Source organism: Triturus cristatus, chromosome 5_2 (assembly GCF_964204655.1).
Source record: "Triturus cristatus chromosome 5_2, aTriCri1.1, whole genome shotgun sequence".
NCBI classification, from domain to species: Eukaryota; Metazoa; Chordata; class Amphibia; order Caudata; family Salamandridae; genus Triturus; species Triturus cristatus.
The window spans coordinates 468,857,487-468,879,011 of NC_140588.1; the positions used below are offsets into that span (position 1 = coordinate 468,857,487).

The 21,525-nt window shown below is 39.6% G+C and overlaps 1 protein-coding gene across 3 annotated transcripts in view; it reads right to left on the bottom strand.

Annotated features, from left to right (window-relative positions):
• Nucleotides 1-21,525, bottom strand: part of MED1 (mediator complex subunit 1) — a 555,355-nt gene that overhangs the window by 58,419 nt on the left and 475,411 nt on the right. For all 3 annotated transcript variants that reach the window (XM_085606628.1, XM_085606627.1, XM_085606629.1), the window contains 2 exons: nucleotides 11,850-11,958; nucleotides 2,068-2,192 (listed from right to left, as the gene is read on the bottom strand). In XM_085606628.1, the coding sequence (XP_085462754.1) occupies nucleotides 2,068-2,192; nucleotides 11,850-11,958 (234 nt within the window). The remainder of the gene's footprint in view (nucleotides 1-2,067; nucleotides 2,193-11,849; nucleotides 11,959-21,525) is intronic.

Consider the following 21,525-nt stretch of genomic DNA (forward strand, 5'->3'; position numbering starts at 1 on the left):
AGACGCGCTCTGTGGTGGGGGAGGGGGAGGGGCATTGAAGCGAGGCGCGCGCACTTGGTCGAGCGAGAGGAAAGCCAGATGGCACCTCTGCTCGTGCCTGTGCGTGTAACCGCACACTGTATGCCACAGAAAGCTGTGGTCGGACTTTTAAAAGCCCACTAACTAAATGTCTTGCCAGACAGTGCATGCACTGGCTCAGGCAAGACCTAAAAAACACACAGGAAGATATTAACCCTACTACAATTTTTACCTTCCCATGCATAAACAAAGAACGGCTCACAGAGTTACTAAATAAAGTAAAATCAGGCTCTCCTAAAGACATTTGTCCCCCCACATACAAAAATATATTTTTACCCCCTTTACAAAAAGCACTCTCTTTATTGAGCCAAACCCTCACGCAAGGAGATGTTCCCCTCGCCTTCAAAGACGCAGTGATAATCCCGCTTAAAAAAAAAACCTGGCATAAACCCCCAGTGGCTAGACAACTATAGGCCCATTTCGCTTCTCCCTTATCCAGCTAAAATTCTAAAGGCACATGTAGCTAAACAACATTGCTCCTTTTTAGATGAGACGAACTTCCTAGATCCCCACCAAGCAGATTTTTGGCCCTCTCATTCTACCGAATCAAACATTTTAACTGCAGTGGACGACCTAAAAGAAGGCGCTGATAAAGGATACCCACAAGCACTGGTCCTACTGGACCCGTCAGCAGCATTCGATACTGTTGATCATGAAATCTTAGCAGATCGAATAGCTGCAGCAGGTCTAAGGGAAACTGCCTTAAAGTGGATGCAATCCTTCTTAAAAAACCAAACTCAATCAGTCCGTCTCGCACCCTATAGCTCTGCTATAGTTAGTACAAACTGTGGGGTACCACTGGACTCCACTGGACTCCACCCTGTCCCCCATCTATTAAACCTTTATATCCGCAACCCTGATAAATACTTTACAACAAATGAAGGCAAAAATCTATATTATTTGGATGATATGCCGTTGATTTTTACAATTGACAAGACATCGGACTCCAAGGAGCTCTTCAAGAATACCATGCTTTTTGTCAGAGACTGGATGAATAGCAACCAGTTCAAACTCAAAAAGAAATTGTCATCTCCAACAATAAATTAAATTACTAGACTACTGCTTACTGGCCAAAAGAGTTCGGTCCTCCACCTAACCCCAAGAGCACAGTAAAAAGTCTTGGCATCCAAATTGACGCAGATCTATCCATGCAATCATGCAGCATGGATACGTCGTCCTGCTTTTTCCTACTCAGAAAATTCAGGAAAATTAGAAGATTTTTCACCAGGGAGACCAACACTCAAATTATTATCGCCTTGATCCTATCAGAATTGATTATGCTAATGCTACTTACCTGGGTCTCCCTATTAATCAAAATCACAGACTTCAGATGATGCAAAATCAAGCTGCTAGAATTATCTTTCAATAGCCTAGACATTGCCACACAAAGCCACTTATGAGGGGGCTTCATTGGCTCCCAGTAGCACAGCGATCCATGTTTAAAACAGGATGCATTATCTTCAAAGCAATCCACAATAAAGGTCCCAAATACTTATCCACAAGGATCCACAGATATTCCCCAAAACGCAATCTTAGATCTGTGCAAATTAATCTACTGGTGGTTCTGAGATTCAGACGCAAAAGGATGTGAGGCTCACGATTTTCCACGCTAGGACCCCAACTTTGGAACTGTATGCCTATTGCAATCAGACAGACAGCAAATTACATGTATTTTAGAAAAAAATTGAAAACATGGCTTTTTATTCAAGCGTATAGCTAGATGCAGATTCAGCGGTGGCCACTAACTTAGCGCCAAGAGTCCTGTTGGTGTGAGTGTGCTTCATAAATCCCCCCCTAACATAACAAAGAAGCTATGCTCCAGAGGAGGGGCAAACACAAGAAGAGGACAGAAAGCCATTGAATAAGAAGCAAGCAAATGAGATTGACAAGAAAGCCAACCAGTGCTTACAGTTATTTTCAACAATAGCTTTTTTGACAATATAGACAAGAGCTAAAAAAAAAAAGGCTGTACGTGGCAAATTTGCATACCTGTGATATTTTGTATTTTCTGAATAAGGCATAACATTATAGGAATGGGTTGCTGTAATGCCAGGTAAAAACAAGCCGGCAAGTCCATGGAGAGGTCATCAGTCAGTGGCAGGAATTCAGGGTTACTTCACATACATGGGTAAAAGGAAATCATTTAATCAGTTATTCCATCATTTACAACAATGTATAGGTTTTTGCTCATTAAGCATAAACATTCTTTGTTCAGTCTTCTTAACACACATTTAAGTCACCATTTTGTAAGGTATGGGCAATTCACACGATAGAGTGTTACCAGTCTACCGTAGTCTTTATTTTGCAATACATGTACACATTCTGAGTACCAATGGGCTTCTGGTAGTTTATTTAAACTGTTCTTGACAAAACTACCATTATAGGAATAGTAGACACATTTAACATGGCAAAAAATGGAGGGGAAAGGAACTATATTCCCAACAGGAGGCACAAGCAAGGGTATCGGGGTACTAGTACAGTGAAATGCATCAAGGGAAGGTGTTTGAGTTGGGGCTATTGGTGGAACAGAGCTGCAGTGTCTTTTGAACAGAATCGTAGAGTCAGCAAAAGCTTCTCTGGAGAAGTTGTGGTCTACACACATTAAAATGGGCGTTACCCAGTTTTTTTTACTGCAGTACACTGGGGTAGGTTCCCCTTGATGAACAGAACATTTTTCTTGCATGTATAAGGGATTAAACTTGCAAACAACTGTAAAGGCAAGTGCTGAGCATCGTGAGATTGACACTCCTAAAGTGGGAGATAATTGTCGATATGGTGAGCTCTCTTCACTTGGCTGTAGTGCGGGGAGCTCTCTGCCTCGGTGGTGGTATGCTAGTTTTGAGTAGGGAAGGGCACGCAGAGTGCTATCGTGGCCTCACGGGAAGGCTCTGCTTGAGTAGCTCATGGTGTGCCCAGAAATGTGGCGATACTGAAGATGCTACGCAAATACGCAATCAGGTGGTGCACTTGAAATGCAGTTCAGTGGTGAGGCTTTACTGGCCCTGTGGAAACGAAAAAGGGATAAAATATATATATATATAATCATTGTATGCCCACTTCTTTCGCCCATTTTAAAAACTTGCTTTGCCATCTATGCTTGGAGGTTCCAGGTATGCTTATGGCTCCATGGCTCTGTGGCTGAGCGCTACAGAGTGTACCCTTTACTTTTTAGGCATTTAATTCTCAATGTGGTTTTCCAGATGAAAGCGAATAGCTTGCCGAAACACGTGTCGATATATTGAAGAACCAACATTGCATCGTTTTTATCGGACAGTTTTGTGTTCCTTCATTCCACTAATTGCATTGTTTTTATGCCTTTTGTGATAGGTCTATATATATTGTGCTGTTGCATTATTTTGTGTGATCACTTCGGGGATGAAAATAATTTTCTTTTCCCATTTGTATTAAGACACCCATGGCTTCATCAAGTTCATTTTGACATAGTCCCCTAATATTTTCTGTCAGGTATTGTGTTCGTTGTCCTGCTACTTTATCTATGTAGATTGTTGATGGATATTGAAGCTCGTGAATGCATGAATTTCATAGCTATTTTAACCATAGTTTTGTAATAATAAATTCAACTTTTTATAAATTAACAGTGGTACATTGAGTCCAGTGCTATCATTGTAGGTTGATTGTCTGTTATGCTTATGACCCAAGTAGTTGCCTAGGAATTCTTTATGAGCGGGTGCCCCACGAATTGTCAGCCGGACAGCAGGGAGCGGGGTCTGTAATGTTGGGCACTAGGCCCTCATGCTGCGCTGCAAAGACTCACGCAGGACACATAGTTAGTGTAGTGGGAATGGCCACGAGCAGGTGCGCTCGGCCCTTTTATTAACCGCGTCACCTGACACAGTGACGTCGGTGCTGGATGGGTGTGGTGTGTGTGTGTGTCCACTCCCATAGGGGAGTGGCTACTAAAGCAGTGCCTGTCGAGACACTAGAACGTGTCTCGCAGGACACAACAGGGGCCAGGTGCAGTGTGTGGGAAAGGTGAGTTCCTTTCACCGCCCTTCGACTTGACCATCCTGCCTGTGTCAACCAATCCACCATCGCGATGCCGAAATTCGTGGGAGACACCCGGTAGTGCCAGAGGCATTTTAATGCTTGGACAAAGTGGGCAATGGGCCCCAGGGTCATAGGCGGCCCGAGTCAAGGCACTATGAATGTTAGGAGTTTGAAGGAAAATTCACCAGCTGCTCGCCAGCCCTCCGGTGTCCTGCATAAGGAAAGGTTTTACCACAGTCGCCCAATTTTCATGGAATGGCCTGTTCATAGAAAATAAGTTTGTCTGACTTGCAGCATCTCCTTTATACAAACAAAACTTCTACTGTATTGCAGACTGATTTGTTTTTAGTCGAAAGATATTTCCAGGGTGATTAGAGCTCGGATCCATTGTACCATGGCAGATATTTGTTGCCTATAACAGCTCCTTAAAAGATTGTGGTAGAGCACTACAGACAGCAGTAAACGTCATAAAAAGGTTGTTAGGTTATATCCGTAGCAAGTCAAGTATTCCTCTAAAAACAATAAGCATTTTGAAAAACTAGATCCAAAAGTGTACTCTCTCGTTTATTTATACCTGTCCAATCCTGACAGGCAAGGGCCGCAAAAGATAGGAACGTTTTTATCAATGTGTAAAAAAACAAGTATGCCATTTCATTTTTTTCTCTTTTTATATATTGATGAATATTCAAAATGTGAACTGGCATCACAGTCTTTAGCTGATCAAAATCACATTAAGATAAACCAATAAATACACAGATCTGTAATAGGAGAGTCTCTTATTAATTGAAAAGTAAAATCCTTGAAAAGGCGTGCCTTCAGAATGGAGTCTTCAGACAGTTGGTGATAACTGAACAGGAAGCAGGGCAGTTTTTCAGATTTGAATTCTTAAGCATAGCTTAGCTTTGCTGTCACATTCGTCAGCATGTTAGATTTGTTTTACTCAAGATATAGCTTCACTGCTGGATGGATCGACCTGCAGTATCAAGATACCTGTACCATCATTGGCTCCAGTCTGTAGGATCTGTATAAGCTAGCAGTAAGCCCTGCTGTGAGAGGCTGAGTCTGTGAGATCTGTGCAACCGAAAGATAGGATTGTTGTAGCATCCTGGGTCCTGTACGACGTGTAACCAAAGGGAATTCTTATAGAACAAGTGTCCAGGGCTCCATTGAGAGACAAGGCACATGTCCAAGGACACCATTTCTATGATGGGTTCTTTGTTTGATGAGGAAACGGACCTGTGTAGCAAATTATTTTTGGGGGGGGGGTAGTGTTATATAGCAAGAACTAGACCCGAAGGTGTCCGAGCGCTTTACATTAACACCTGTTGCCTTACAGACGGACACATTCATTTTCTTTTGTTTTTGTTAGACATGGGGTGATTTGCCCAGAATCAAATGATGTTGCACTTCCCTGGCGAGACTTGAACACGGTTCCCTAGCTTCGAGGTCGACCGCCCTAGCCACGAGACGCAGCCTGAACTACTCATTCATGCTATCACTTGTCTTGGACTTCGAGGTCTAAAATATTATTTTGTGTGTTTGGGGTACCACCCTAAGTGGCAAGAGTTTGGCCAGAGGTGGATCCGGTCTGACAGTGCCGCTGGAAGCAAGTTACACCCGACTGACGAGCCCCAATCAGGGTGAAACTGGTCTTGGTTTGTTGTGTTCTGGTTCAGAGAGGACCTGGCCTAGCAGTTTAGTCTGGACTGTTTCTATTGGAGCAGGTTCAAGACTGATTTGCATATTCCTGGGTCCAACCTGAGGTGGCATGGTGGGTAAAAGCACGATAGGTTGGAATCTGAGTGATTGCCAGTGGTTAGACTTATTGCAATCGTTACTCTCATCATCTTTTACGCATTTGACAAAATATTATATAGGGCAACTATTTGCCAGGGCAAGTCATACCATTCTTTTATCAAAGAACATGTGGGTGAGAAGGTGGCCACCAATGGAACAATTATTGAACATTTCTGGTCAATTGAGTACTCTGAGTTTTGATACCTTCCACAATGAGAAAGTAGACAATGGATGCTACAGACACCTGTTATTTAATCGCGGGTGCCACTTCCCCCGCACAAAACATGAGGAAAGTTTGCTTATTTCCAAATCATCTCAACATCTCAAGGTTCAACTGTTGGGATGGGAAGTAGGGCTACAAGTCAGCAACGCGTTGGGACAATTTGGCACTGCTGGTCAATTACTTGCAGTGTCATAGACTATGAAATTCTGATGAACTACTTGTTAGAATATTTCACTGGGAATGCTTGGTTGGAAGCATGATAGCTTGTAGATTGGCCAACGTGGGAGATTTTGTAGGTGTTGTGGGTGATGACCAAATTTTTGCTAATATGGCAGACAGTGTCACTGTGGGAAGAATGGGAGTTAGCTATAGGTTTGCTTGGTCATCCAAATTAAAGACTGAGAGGCTAATACTCTTAGATCTATGCAGGGGCCACTCCTGTTCAGACCTTGTTTGAAAATTGAAGAATCCCTGCCCTACTGAAGTATCTGCCTGCTGCAGGCTCTGGGCAACTATTTCTTGAATCCACCCTGAATCTGTGCCCCAATATATGCTCCAAGGACTCGGTCAATCTCATGCTGGCCCACAGGGCTCAAGAGGGCTTCAGTCCTTTCAAAAAATAATGCTCATCCCTATTGAACTACCTTCTTATGGGCAAGGCTGGACTGACCGTTCTGGGCAACGGGCGTTTCATCGGGGGACATGAAATTTTGGAGGGCCGGTTCTGTTACTGGGGTCCGCTTTTGGAGCAGTGCAGCAGTTTTGAAAGCACCCGCTGTAGAGATCCTTATATATTCAGTAGTTTTCAGGCTACAATAAAAATGTCATGATAACTCTGGTGAAAAATGTACCTGCCGGAGAGAGATCGGAATTCTGTCTTGTGGCAGTTTTGACTCATCTAGGGTAGCACAGAGGGTTAATATGCCTGCTGCAAAGGACGTGTACCTTGAAGACCACAGAACAGTATTTTATGTGCATAGCTTAGTGGGTTACTGTTTTAGTCACAGAGACCCTTTTGTTAATCTGCAGTTCATAAGTTACAATCATAATCTTGCAAAGTGAGCTACACTCAAACTACATGGTACAGGTTAAACAGTTATATTTGTTTTGAGTCTTTCATTATCCTAATGTTGCTAAAAAAGAGTTTGTTTGGGTAGAAATACATTCTTATTAGTAAAGCCAACCCTAACCACTGTGTTATGTTCAGAATCCTCTGTTTTTGCCTCTCCACACCAAGCACTTTTAAAAAATGCCTACCAGTATGGATGACATGTGAATCCTACACCTTTTATTTTCATTTGTCTTTGTAACATTTCCTATACACAGATTTCCACACGTATTATTCAGTGTCTCTGCATTTTTGTGTGATATAAAGTGCTCCGGCACCCTATACTGGAATGAGAGGCACTATAAATCAAATGAAATACATGTGAAAGAGTGGCTATAGGGAGATGAAAGGCACTGTTCGATTGAGCGGATTGCCATCGCCGGGTCAGAGGAAAAGACTACAATGTTGTCAGCATAGGATGTGACCTTTAATTCGCGTGACTCAACAATAAATGGAGGAATGTGGATGTTTGAGAAGTGATCTAATAAAGGGCTCAATATACAACGCAAATAAGAGTGGGGACAGAGGACACCCCTGTCGACTGCCACCCTATATCTGAAAAGGAGCAGAGCAAAAGCTTGTATACACTTATTTGGCTTGTGGATTCCTGTATAATGCATGAACCCATTTGCTGTATCGGCCATCAAGCCCATTGGCCGTTAATGTGACCCATAGAACCTTCCGATACCATGTGGTCAAATGCTTTTTCAGCATTTAGTAAAACCACCCCTACCTTAAGTGTAGTCTTATTAACGACATCGAAGGCAGCAATAGCGGTGTTGACATGTGCAGTAGTATCTCTGCCTTGTATAAAACCATGTTGCTTGTCCGAAACTAAGCCAGGCAAAAGAGGGGCTAGCCGATTAGCCAGTACCTTAGAATTTTTGTTTAGCATCAGAGTTAATAAGAGAGATGAATCGGTATGATCCACACTCATCTGCTGGCTTTCTCTTTAAAAAAAAAAAAAAAAGACTATGTTGGTCATATCCCAGGAGTTAGGGACCTCCATTCGGATCCCGGTCTGAAGCATGATCTCTCTTATCAATGGTAAAACAAGGTTCTTAAAGGTTTTATAGAACTCAATGGGCAAAGTATCATCACCCGGAGCTTTGCACCAAAGGGAGAGCAGCCAAAGCTGTCAGAATCTCGCTAGTGATTTTGCTATGAAGAGCAGCTTCTTCCTCCCTCGGGCATGGGAGATTGCACTTGTTTAGGTACTTATGGAGCTCTATTTTATCAGGAGAGCGGGACAGGGCATACAGTCTCTGATAGAATTGAAAAAATGAGTCTATCATCAAATGAGGGGATGTATACCTACTTCCATCCTCTCCCCTGATGGCATTTATCTGTCCTTTTGATTTCCTATCTGCTATTTGGTATGCCAGTACTTTCCCCACACAATCCCCATATTCATATTGCATAGATCAGTTTTTAATTAAAAGCAGCTGTAATCCTTTCTTTTAGCATCCTTCTCATAAGTAGGCATTTATCTATTAATGATATTTATATCTGCTCCTGATTTGGGCCCCCAAGCCTAATCTCCTCAGCACGGCAGGTTTCTAGCTGTGTTAATGCCTGGCAGAAATACATAGTACATTTTAATAAACTATTTGACACCAAAATGACAGAAATCTAATCGAAAGAACCGGAGTTCCGAATCTTTAAAGATTAAGTAAAAATAGTGCCAGCTTTTCAGGCTACAAACTTGATGCGCACAAAATCAGGTCCTTCTTAATTACCACTCAACTGTACCAATAGCAGGGGGATGTACGTCTGCGATTTATTTTGTGGTACATGTTTCTTCTCAGGTTGAAGATATATGGAGGCTTAATTACGAGCCATTGTTGCAGTCTGTTACCCGAAGCTTAAAAAATTGGAATAAACTTCCAATTACAATAATTGGCAGATGCAACATCATTAAAATTACTATTCTACCTAAGTTTGTATATTTGTTTCGGGCTATTCCCTACATGTTCCTAATTTTTTAAAAGAAATTGGAAGGTGCTAATAATAGTTTCTTATGGGGGGGGGGGGTATAAGCAGGCACGTCGAGCTATTCGATCACTTAAACTTCCCTATAAACAAGGAGGACTTCAGCTCCCTGATTTTAAATTATACCACTGGGTGGCATTTACCGGACGCCTTCAAAGCCTTTTGCTCACTAAGATTCATCATTATTTTGGTTGTTATCTTGCACTTGGGTTGGATGCTGATATGCTTTTGTACAAAACTAATGACCCAAACTATTATAAAAGAGTCAGATTCAAGACCATTAGGGATATAGTCCATATATGGCACAAAATCTTAAACTTCTGCTCGTTGTCCCCAAACTATTTATTGTGTGACTAACTTTCCGCTATGGGCCAACTCTATGCTCCCAGAAGTATTCCACAATGCCTTTGGACGGCATTGTGCAGGTTATGGCATTGAACGACTTGGGCATCTTTAAGATTTAAATGGCTTCCGCACTTTTGCTGGTTTACAGTCTATATATAACCTCCCGCAACAATCTTTTTTTAGGTTTATGTTTTTATTGACTTTATGTCAAGCATGGAAATAAACCATAGAAATTACAATGAAACTCTAGATGAACTGTACCCCCCCCCCACCACTCCCATGAAAGTCCACCCCAACAAACCCCACCCTACCCTGCTCGAACCCCCCTTCCTCCTGACCGTAGCCCATTCCTTTATAGTTCACCGTTACAGTCTATTATTGTTCCACCTGTGTTGGACTTGTGAGTTTTAGTATTTGTAGATATTTGGGGCATGCGAGTTCCTTGAATTCAGTTGGGGGCATTTCTATAAATGGCTTCCACAGATCAGAAACAATCTTTTTTTAAGTACTTACACTTGAGACAATGTTTTAAGATGACAAATGATTCAGATACTGCACAATTCTGACTTAATGGCATGTTTACTGCATACTAATCAAAAACCACGAATCAGCACAATGTATCCGTTATTTTGTCAGAATAGGGGGTTGATAGTCAACAACTGGCCAATAAGTGGAGCCAATCTCTAGAGCTGGCCATTATTCCTGCAGAATTAACCTCCGCTTTAGATACTTCGGATGGTGCTATTCACTCTACCAATTCAAAATTACAGCAATTTCGTACTATCTGCATGTTGTACTATATTCCTGATAAGATTGCGAAATTGACACAAATGGTATGGGGAAATGGTGGAGACAGGACGCTCTGTTCAACGCTTTTCTAAAATGTGGAATGGCAGCCGCTAACAACGTACAAATGTTTTGTACCTGCCCTATGCTTGATAACTTTTGGAGGGGGAAGTGGTTAAAATGATTGAGAAGCGTTTGGAGCCGGATTTCTCTCCCACTGTTAAAGAAATTATGTTGGGCTACAAAAACTGCGCTAACAGGGGATTGAGATCTTTTTTCTCTATCATTGTGGTGGCTGCCCGTCTATGCATTGCAAGAGTGTGGATCTGTTGCATTAGAATGGTGGGCCACTATGAAAGATGTATACGAGAGGGTGTGCGCACCAGCTAAAACTAGATGTACGCGCTCACTCCAGAAATTTCACCACATATGGAATAAATTGGTTTGATTTTACACATTGGATCTACATTTAAAACTGAATTGATGATTCTTTTTTTTTCTGTTCCCTTTATCACTAGGTGCCTCCCATCCTTTTCTCTCTGTCTCTCTTTTTTTCTATTGCTACAAGATTAAGCAAAGTATAAATGCAATGTATAGTGTTTTTACTAAAAAAACAATTGAAAAAACATTTAAGAAATGTACTTTATATTTCTAAATTACTGTGGGATATTTCTTGTGTATAAATAGAAGAGTTCTTTGGATATGTGTAGAACATGGACTTCCACTTGGGATCTGCTATGTGGGTCTTGATCACATTCAATGATCGAGGGAGAAGTTCAGCTGATTCAAGGTTCGCTAAAGCTAGGATGGAATCTTGAGGCATAATCAAGTGCACATTGTTGAATAGCTGCGCTTACATATTTTTTGTTCTGTGGTAGCAGCTATCTTACTTAGTCAGCTTGCCACACTCCCAATATCAGATATTTTAAAACATCAGCAGGGAGGATGCTACCCTTCAATTCGTCTGCTGTTTACTAATCAAATACTGATCGCATTTTGTTTGAACTTGCAATGTAAATGATACATTAAACACACATTCTCCCCGAGTTAAATGGTGAACAAAGAGGTACTAGTTGAAAACATCCATTGGTTTGAAATGGAACCATGTGCGTGCCACGGCACACATTTTATAAAATTTTTGTCAGTAGTCCAAATTCAGAATTGAATGTACAGAAAAGGAAATCATCTCTATTATTATACATATAAAACTTATTGACACTGGAATCTCATTTCTAAACTTAATGTTTAAGAATCAGAAGTGTGTCAGGTTACAAAACAGCATGACCACATTAGCTAGGTCTTTATCCAGAATAGTTGCAGCATTGTATTGATTTTTATCACGTGCCAATAGACATTTTTGACCGCTGTTAGCATTTTCTAAATTGTTTTACTCACATTACACTGCCACACATAACCCGGGGGCTTATAATTCAATGGCCTTATTACCGAGCACATATTATAATGTATTAATAGACTACTTGTTTAATATATTTAACATTTAGTTGTTGTCACCTCAAATCCACTGATTGGGAATCTGCGAGTAAGGGAGCGATTGGGAGTTTATGAAGTGAGTCTGTACCGCCAACAATCACCATAGATTTCATGCCATGCACCGGGGATCCTGCAAAAACAAGCACGAGTTTGAGTATGAAAATGAATATTTTAAAGCTTTGTTGGTATAAAATTATATCTGACTGGTAGATCTTTGAAGTAGAAGCAATTGTGGCAATCAGAGAAGAGGATGTCGCCTCGCACAAAGTAACCACACCAGCCTTTACTTTTAATTCAGGCTGAAGAGAACATTTGCTGTCACTTATTAGTGTAATGCAAGTAAAAGAAAATAGACGTCATGCAAATGCAACTGACTGCAAGGGGCAGTTGTACCAGGTGCCACTGATCTTTTATTCCCACGTACACGCATAAAGGACAAACATGTTTATAGCTAATAGTTCACCATTAGATTATGCATTCTCTGTACTGGTGCTGTGACGTATACATTTCATACAATTTGTGATTGCTCCAGTGTCCAGAGTCTGCATCCCAGAGACATCCGGAACACTGCATCTCTTCCAAGGGACACACCTATCACACCGCACTGCCTCATAAATTGTTTTTTTTAAGTTCAAATATCTGTATTGCTTATTTAAAAAAGAAATACATTTGTAATACAATAGCAATACGGCAATTCAGAATCAAATATATAATAAATAGTAACAAAGAATTTAAAAAAGGATTTCATAACCAAGAACCACTGGACTAGGATAAAAGGGATTGCAAAATTATGATTATTTACTAAAAATGGTCAATTACATATCATGACAAATAATAAATACTATAAATTCATCAAATATTAAGTATAAATACCAGAAGTATGGAACAGGTGAGGCAACTACATATATCGCAACATAGACATATGTTAGTTGTATTGCTTAATAGATAAGATGAATCAACGAGGGGAAAAGAGGTGAAAAAAGGGAAAAGAAAAAGAAGAAAGTACTAGAGAAAAGGCAGAAGGATAAAAACGGTGGGAAGGGACATCTGCTACATTAGTAAGAAAATAAATTAAGAAATGGAATCAAAGGAATATTGAGCTACCAACTCCTGAGAGGACAAATTCACATCGTTATCCAGAGACCACCAAACATCACTAGAAATTGAAGGGGAGTCATGCTTCTTTTCAACAAAAGTATGAGCTCCACAGAGATATAAAACCCATCCCGACCAGGTATGCCAAGACAGGAGATGAAAAGATTTCCATTCTGTGAGTATAATTTTAACAGCAATGGATAAAAGTAAATCTAAGACCTCCAAATCCGTATTGTCAAGAGGTAAAGGAATAACTGTAGTCCATGGACCTAGCAAAATCATAGGTTAAGAGAGACTTACAGATGTATTAAAAATTAGTGATAAATGTTTCTGTATCAGGTCCCAAAAAGAATTTATAACGTACATTAAAAAACATATGTTTATGGGTGCCTGGTACTAAGTTACAATTCCAACAAAGATCACTATCTCGTAATTTCAATTTATGTAAACGGAATGTTGGAGATTTCATGTAAAGAATTTAGATTGGATTAGTGAAGAAGCAATTTTATTACGTAGGGATAATTTCCCAATCAATTGCCAGGTGTCTTGTGAAATATGTTTAAAAATGTTGTCTTCAAAATGATGAGACCATTTAACACAAGTAATTGTAGAATGTGAAGGCAGTGGAGCGGATAAGAATTTATACATTTTAGAAGCAGTATGACCTAAATGTATCCACATAGACAGAAGTGAGACAATAGCCAGATCTGTAGAGAGGGGTATTTTAGAAAGTTTAACCTTTAGTGTAAAAAAAGAATAAAAATCTATGTTGCTGAGATTATATGTCCTGGCTGAGAAAGAAAAAGGAAGAGGATGATTAGTATTATAGAGGTCTTTCACCAGTCTGATACCTTTGGCAGCCCACGAAGAAGGCGTTCTAGGATCAATACCAGTAAGAGGTTTAGGATTGAATCATAAAGAGGACCATCTTGATTTATGAATAGGTTTGGATACTTTCTTATCAAGATATTTCAATGCACTAACCGTGTCTGATATAGTACATTGAGAATGAGCTAAAACAAGTTTGGAGGCTGTGAGAAAGCAAGGAGTGGAAAAAGGCGTGCATAACTATTGTTCAATATAAATCCAGGGAGGTATTTGTTGGGAATCCGGTAAGAATCAAAGTGCACCTTGAGACGCTAGAAAGGCAATTTGAAATAGATTCTAATCCGTAAAATTACAACCACCCATGACATCAGGCTTCCTAAGGTTTTTGTAAGCAACTCTAGCTTCTAGCATGAGAGTAAATCAATCTCATGAAAGAAGGCAGAGAAAAGCTTTATAGGTAGCATGGAGGATCACAAATTGATGATTAACGTTATCATATTAAGTGATTGCAATCTGCCCCACCAGGAAATATATTTGGGAGACCAGTAAGACAAAAGATCCTTAACCTTAGATATGATGTTGGATTCATTATGAGTGATGGTATTTGAAAAGATCTTTACATAACCAGATCCCTAGATATTTAGTATGAGTCAATTGCCATTTGAAACCTGAATCACCCATTTGAGAAGGAAAACAGAGAGAATTTAGGGGGGAACAATTTCGTTTTTTCTTTGTTAAGAGTGTACCAAGAGACGACCGTAAAATCACTAATGATATTAGAGATAATGGGGATCCCTGCTACAATATCCACTGAAAAAATAAGGACGTCATCAGCGTAAGCGGCTGTTTTAAGTGAGTCAAATCCAAAATGAAAACCCTTAATACCCGGGTTCAGATTAAGTAGACGAAGAAGTGGGTCGATGGATAGGAGAAAAAGGAGGGGTGAGAGAGGGCACTCTTGTCTGATGCCTTGGCAAAGATTTAAAAAAGAAAACGTAGCGCCATTAACCCCGATATTAGCTTTTGGTTGCGCATAGAGAGCCATAACCATATTAATAAAGGAATCACCAAGGTTATGGGATTCTAATACTGCTTGTAGAAAAGGCCAAGCAACTTTGTCAAAAGCCTTTTCGGCGTCAAGGGCGATAGCTACCGATGGCAATGAGGAAAGTTTTGCTTTTTCTAAAATGTGACAGAAAGTCTGAATATTGTCTCTGGTAAGTCTACCCTTAACAAAACCTGTTTAAGAATCATGGATAAGATTGGGAATATGACCTTCTAAGCGTCTAGCTAAGATTTTGGGGAAGATTTTAGCTTCCATGTTCAATATTGAAATTAGATGAAAGCTTTTAGGATGGTATGACTACAATAGTTGCATCAGCAGCCAAGCCTGAAACCTTGCCAGAAAGAACATAAATATAAAACATCTTCTTAAAATATTTGACTATTTAAGGAGTGAATGTTTTATAGCAGGCAGTATGAAACCCATCCGGTCCAGGAGCTTTCCCCGAATGTGTAGCTTTAATAGCCTGAATAATCTCATCCGTATCAATTGGTTTCCCCAGTTCAGTCATGTCAGCATGCAAAATAGTATTATTAGGGATCAAATTAAGAAACTGTTGGCAGGTACACTGATCCCGGGGTGTATATAGAGTTTCATAGAATTCCCGAAAGACCCCTGGAATTTCTTGGGTCTGAAACTTCTTCGATCCGTTTTCATCAGTAATAGGAGTAGCATTGGTATTGGTATTCTGATATTTTAGAGTGGCGGCCAACAACTTACCAGTCCTATTCCGTAGCAATAAATTACGGGATTTTTGAGCATGCACTCCAATATAAGCTCTTTTAGTGACTATGGAGTTAAAAGAATATTTCAAATGTTTTAAATTCTGCAGGAGTAATTTGTCGTTAAAGTGTCTATGTAACTCCTCTTTGTGTTTAATGTTATCCCCCAAAGACTGAAAAGACTTTCTAATGTCATTGTTCCTTTTGGCCATTTTTTTAATAATGTGACCCCGTATAGTACATTTAAATGCATCCACAATACTATTGGAGAGTTCACCGAGGATTAATTATCTTTGAAGAAATGATCAATCTCATTAGTAAGTTCTTTAACTTCATCATGATCTTCCAAGATTTCTCTATTAAGACGCCAACTGCGAGAATCTCTAGTATCCATGAGATTAAGGATGGTTAAAGAGACTGCCACATGGTCAGAAACAACTTTTGGATGAATCATAACATTTATAGTATGTTTTAAAAGAGAGGCGTCAACCAAAAGATAATCAATACGAGAGAAACTAGAATGTGGAGAGGAGAAAAACGTGAAATCACTACCCATAAAATAATGTAATCTCCATGCATCAACAGAGATGGTGACACAAGCACATATTAATGATATGTTTGTGCGCCCTAGGAGGTCGAAATTTAAAGGCAGAGTGTCTATCCAAAATAGGATCAAGGGGGAGATTAAAATCCCCTCCAACTATTGTTCTTGCATTCTGTGGAATGTCAGTGAATTTTTTATTTATAGTTTGCCAGAAAAGTGGATCATCTATGTTTGGGGCATATGAATTCATAATATATAGATCATCCGAACCATTAGTCAGACGAGTAAGTAACCATCTGCCACTGATATCATGTTCAGCTGTGACTATAGACAAACCAGAACTTTTAGAAACAAGGGTAATAACCCCATCCCTCTTCCCAGAAGCCTTAGAACATGTAACCGAGTTCCCAATCGTTCCTCATAAGAAGAGCCTCTTTAAAACCTATCTTAGTCTCTTGAAGTAGGACCACATCACCAGATAAACTCTTACAATAGTCTAAAATCTTGGCCCTCCTAACAGGGCGATTCAAACCCCTAACATTAAGGGAAACTACATTTAAGCCAGACATAGATATGCATGGAACAATAAGAGTGAATGCATCTAATAAAAGAGTACAAGGGCAGTCAAAATATAATTAAAAACCAAAGGATATGAAGCATGTGTCCCAAAATAAAATGAAGCAGATATCCCAAAATTAAGGTGGAGAAAATAGAAAGGAATGAAGAATAGGAAGAAGAAATGAAAAAACAGATGTACTCCAAGAAAAAACAGAGCAACAACAAAGTTCGACCCCGCCATGGAGGAGCAACAGCAGAGGCTATCAACATCGGTGTAGACAGCTCAAAGATAAATAAACCGCAGAGCGGCAAAACTAGTATTGCATTCTCAGATGTATACTATATTGCCTATATCTTTTGCTAGAAACAATAAATAATATAAGGTTAAATAAATATAATATACTTGAACATATTTGAAAAAAGATAACATGTCATAAGCAAATAAATCAAGACTATAATAGCAGATAAATATCAGATTAAACTGTTATAGACCCGTCCATAAAGTTCATATAACTAAGATCTATAGGGTACACACAATATATAGAATAAATATCCAACTGTAAATTTGTGGAATAAAAATATTTAAAAAAATCTCATACAATTAGAGCAAGTATTAGATAAGTATTAAATGAAAGTAGAGTATCGAACATAAGATGACATTTCATAAGCAAACCATCATACTTTAACAGCATATAACTTCAGGTTGGACATACTTAAAAAGCTAAATCGAAAAATGAGCAAATAATTTCCAAGTTGGTACATATAATAATATAAAACAGCCACATAATTTATCATTCCAATGGTGATCAATGATAGGAAATATAGTAAAGTGTAGAGTAGAGAAAAGAATATAATACTTACCTATATCAAAGGGATTAGAGAAAGGAAAAAGTAATGATGAGTCAAAAAATAAATGGAAACATACAATCATACAGATTCTATAGAGAAGTAATCCCCAATAGAGCTAAATACAATACAGAGAATTGCATAGTCCTGTATCCATAGGTAAATCAAACAAGACAGTAATAGCACATTAATACCAACCTACTATTACAAATCCATCTATAAAGTTCATTCAAATAAGATCTAAAGAGGTACACATTATATATAGCATAAATTACCAACTGTAAAGTTGTAAAATAAAAAATATCATTAACAATACCATTCAGTTAGAGCAAATACTATAAGAGAATAAAATAGTGTGTCTATCATAAGATGCCATTTCATAAATTAAACATCATAACAATAGCATAAAACAATTGAACAACCGTCATATCATTGGTGATCAAAGATGCCAAGAAATAATATATCCCATGTATATAGATTACAGCCTAAAAAAGAACACTGAACAGAGAAGAGGTTGAGTAAAGTGTAGAATAAAAAGTTGCATAACAAATAGAATAAAGGAACAAATACCTACCTACAGCAAAGGAATTAGAAAAAAGGAAAATAAAAATGAGTAGAAGAATAAGTACATACATACAGTAATTCTACTATAACAATATACCTGCAAAGAACCATATCAATTAGGTCAACCAGCATTATACAGAATCCACAGATTTTATATGAACCTTCAGATCTTTCAACATTCTTGGATAATCAATTTGAATTGCAGATGGACTCCGATTCTCTTACTGGTACTTCTTGCCTCTAATGATTTGTATTTATTGACCTGTTCTGTTCCTAATGTTTTTTCATTTATCTAATACATACACTGGTTCTTTTTTATGTTTTGCCCACAACCTTTGTAGTTGTTGATGAATTTCGATCTCATTCTACAATTGGTGATGTTTACACTGATGTTTCGCTCATTCTAGATTAGTCAGTCAAATTCCACTTTATTCGATTAATTAAAATCATAAAAGCATACTACAGCAAATATCAAAAGTTCATCTATAAAACAATTGATAGAATTAATACAATATTAAACAGTTTATAGGTTAAAAAGCAGATTAAAAGGGCGATAAGTACATAAAATAGATTAAAAAGCACTTGACTGGGCGATATTGCTAAGTCCAAATTCCTATTGTTCTTCCAAACTAAGCCTTGTTCTCTTGCATCGCACAGATGCGGCTAAAAAACTAGCAGTGCAATACATAATAAGAGGAGAGAGCAACATTTGTAAAAAAAGCAGTGCAGGCTTATACTGGATAAAACCCAAGTCCTTCAGAATAGATTTTAGGTATTTTGAACGCGGTTCATGATAGAAGGAACAAAAAAACAAAAAGTGGGCATTATCCTGAATGGAGAAACCATCACATTTGCATGGGGCCGATTCCTCCAGCTTGCACCAGTTTTTCACATCCCACAGCACTGTATAAATTTGGTTGAACCGAAATTTCGACAGAAGCCATCTATGGAATGGATTAGTTACCATGATTAAATAGGGGGCCAGCTCACAAGACGGGGATATCAGAACGTGAGCCCTCACAGAGGTTTTGCATAAATCGCTTGCTTCACGCTCAGCCATGCGAATTCTCAGAAAATTAATTTTCACCCACTCTAAGTCAGCTCTACACAGGGCTTCAGGGCAACTAAAAATTTCAGGGCGACCCAAAAGAGCTGTCATAGTTTCGATATATGACAGCCACTGAATATCCCTACTGTGGTCAAGTTGGAGGCAATCTTTGATGATCCGGTGATTTAGGCTAAGGTTTGGGTTTAGCCAAAGCTTTATCCACATCAAAAGTGGAGCTAGATTTAAAATGTCTAAGATGTAACCCATTCCCAGCTCTAAATGTACTGAGAAGGTAGCAGTAGACTGGGGTAACCCCAGCAATGTGCGAAAAAATTTATTTTCCTCTGTCTGGATATCAATGACGTTAACGTAACCCCAGATCGCTGCACCATATCTAGCAATAGCAATTGTCTTGGCTTTATAGATGGCCATAATGGCCTCCATAGGTTTCCCCCCCAATCTTTTCGCAAAACCCAAAATGGCACCGTACGAACTTCTTACCGCATTAATTTTGGATATTACCTGCGGTGTCCAAGATCCCCTCTGATCAAAGATCACACCCAGATAGGTGAAGACCTTAACACTAGTGATCACCTCTCCGTCACAGAAAAAAGATTTGTCTTTACGCATGCCACGACCGACAGACATGGTATGCGATTTACTTTTATTAATCACCAGATCGAGACTACTCATAAAATTACAAAAGGCATCTAATAACTTTTGTAGGGCAACTGGGGTCCTAGCTATGAGTACCGCGTCATCGGCGTAGAGGAGCACCGGGATTGGTGCACCCCCCATGCACGGGAAATCTTTTGTGGCAGACGTTAGGTAACCCTCCAAAGAGTTTACATAGAGCGTAAACAACATTGGAGCCAGGATACACCCCTGGCGGACCCCTCTGGTGGATCTAAAGCACTCGGTGCACTTTCCATCGGTGGTCATTCTTATGCGGGCCCTCAGATCTTTGTGAAGCTCCGCTAGAAAGTGCACCAGGGAGCTATCTAGGCCCATCTCCAGCAACATTGCCCACAGTTTTGATCTATTAACAAGATCAAAAGCTGTGGACAGATCCATAAAACCCATAAATAAGCTGCCCCCCTTTGCTTTAGTATATTTGGACAATATAAGGTGGAGGTTGAGGCATTGGTCCTCAGTACTCCTCCCTGACCTAAAGCCAAATTGAGCCTCAGATAAGATGTTATTTCCCCTGGCCCACGCGGAGATCCTCGCCAGGACAACCTTGCCTAAAATTTTGACCGAGGAGTCCAGGAGCGATATGGGTCGATAACATTTTGGATCTCCTCTCTGCCCTTTTTTAAAAATAGGGATGATTGTTGCGAGGGACCAGGACTCAGGGAAACCCACTATTGCGGCAGCGTTAAAAACTCTAGTTAAGATATTAGCCCAAAACAGTGGATTTGCCCTGTACATATCTGCAGGTACTCCATCTGGACCAGGTGCCTTACGCCCAGCTGTTTCCTCTATGGCTCTAAGTACCTCACAAGTTTCAAAACTCACAGGTTCCATTGGACTATCAGTTACGGGGATTATAAAAGGGTCCAACTCTCTGTGGCTGTCATATATTTTTTCAAAGTAAGACAGCCACTCAACTTCTGAGATGTTTAATTCCTGTACTGAGTTTTGGGCGCCTGTGAGAAATGGAGAATTTATTATTGTCCAGAATTCAGCACTATTTTTTAGGGTAGCTTTATCCCTTAGGTCCTCCCAAGCTTTACTTTTTAATTCTTTTTTACGTAGAGAAATGACCGTATTGTAATCCTTCCTCAGTCGTGCCACAAGCTCCTTATTCCTTGGGCGCGCACTAAGGGCTTTTTTGAGGCGGTTATGGGCTTTACTACAGTTTTTATCAAACCAGCCTTTTGCCTGATATAGTTTGTCCCCCTGCCCTTTGGCTAGAAGACTGCTAGACACAAACCTGCAAATACCTTCAAATGAAGATATAACATCATTGTGCCCGGCTAGAGGAGTAGCACACACCCGTAACTCATCTGCAACCGAATTAGATAGAGTCACAAAAAAATTTTCTGGTACAACCGCCTCCCATTTGAGTCTTCTCCCCTGATCCTTTACTTTAAAAGGCAAAATAGTCTGCTGGAGGACATCCAATTTTGACAGTAAGGCACTGTTTGTTAGCACCAGTCCGACAGGGTTGTGATCACTCATGGGCATATCAATAGCATTATAAGTAATCACATAATTAAGAAAAAATCTCGAAATAAAAATAAAATCAATAATCGAGTCGCTAGCCCTGCCCGTATAAGTGGCAACCCGTGTGGTAATATCCGAAAATTCAGATTCAAATAACTCGTTCAGCAGCAATACTTTTTCAAGTGCTCGACCATTCAGTGTGTGTTCTAAATGGGGAGGTGACACACTGCCTGGGCCCTCCATATCAACCATAACACATT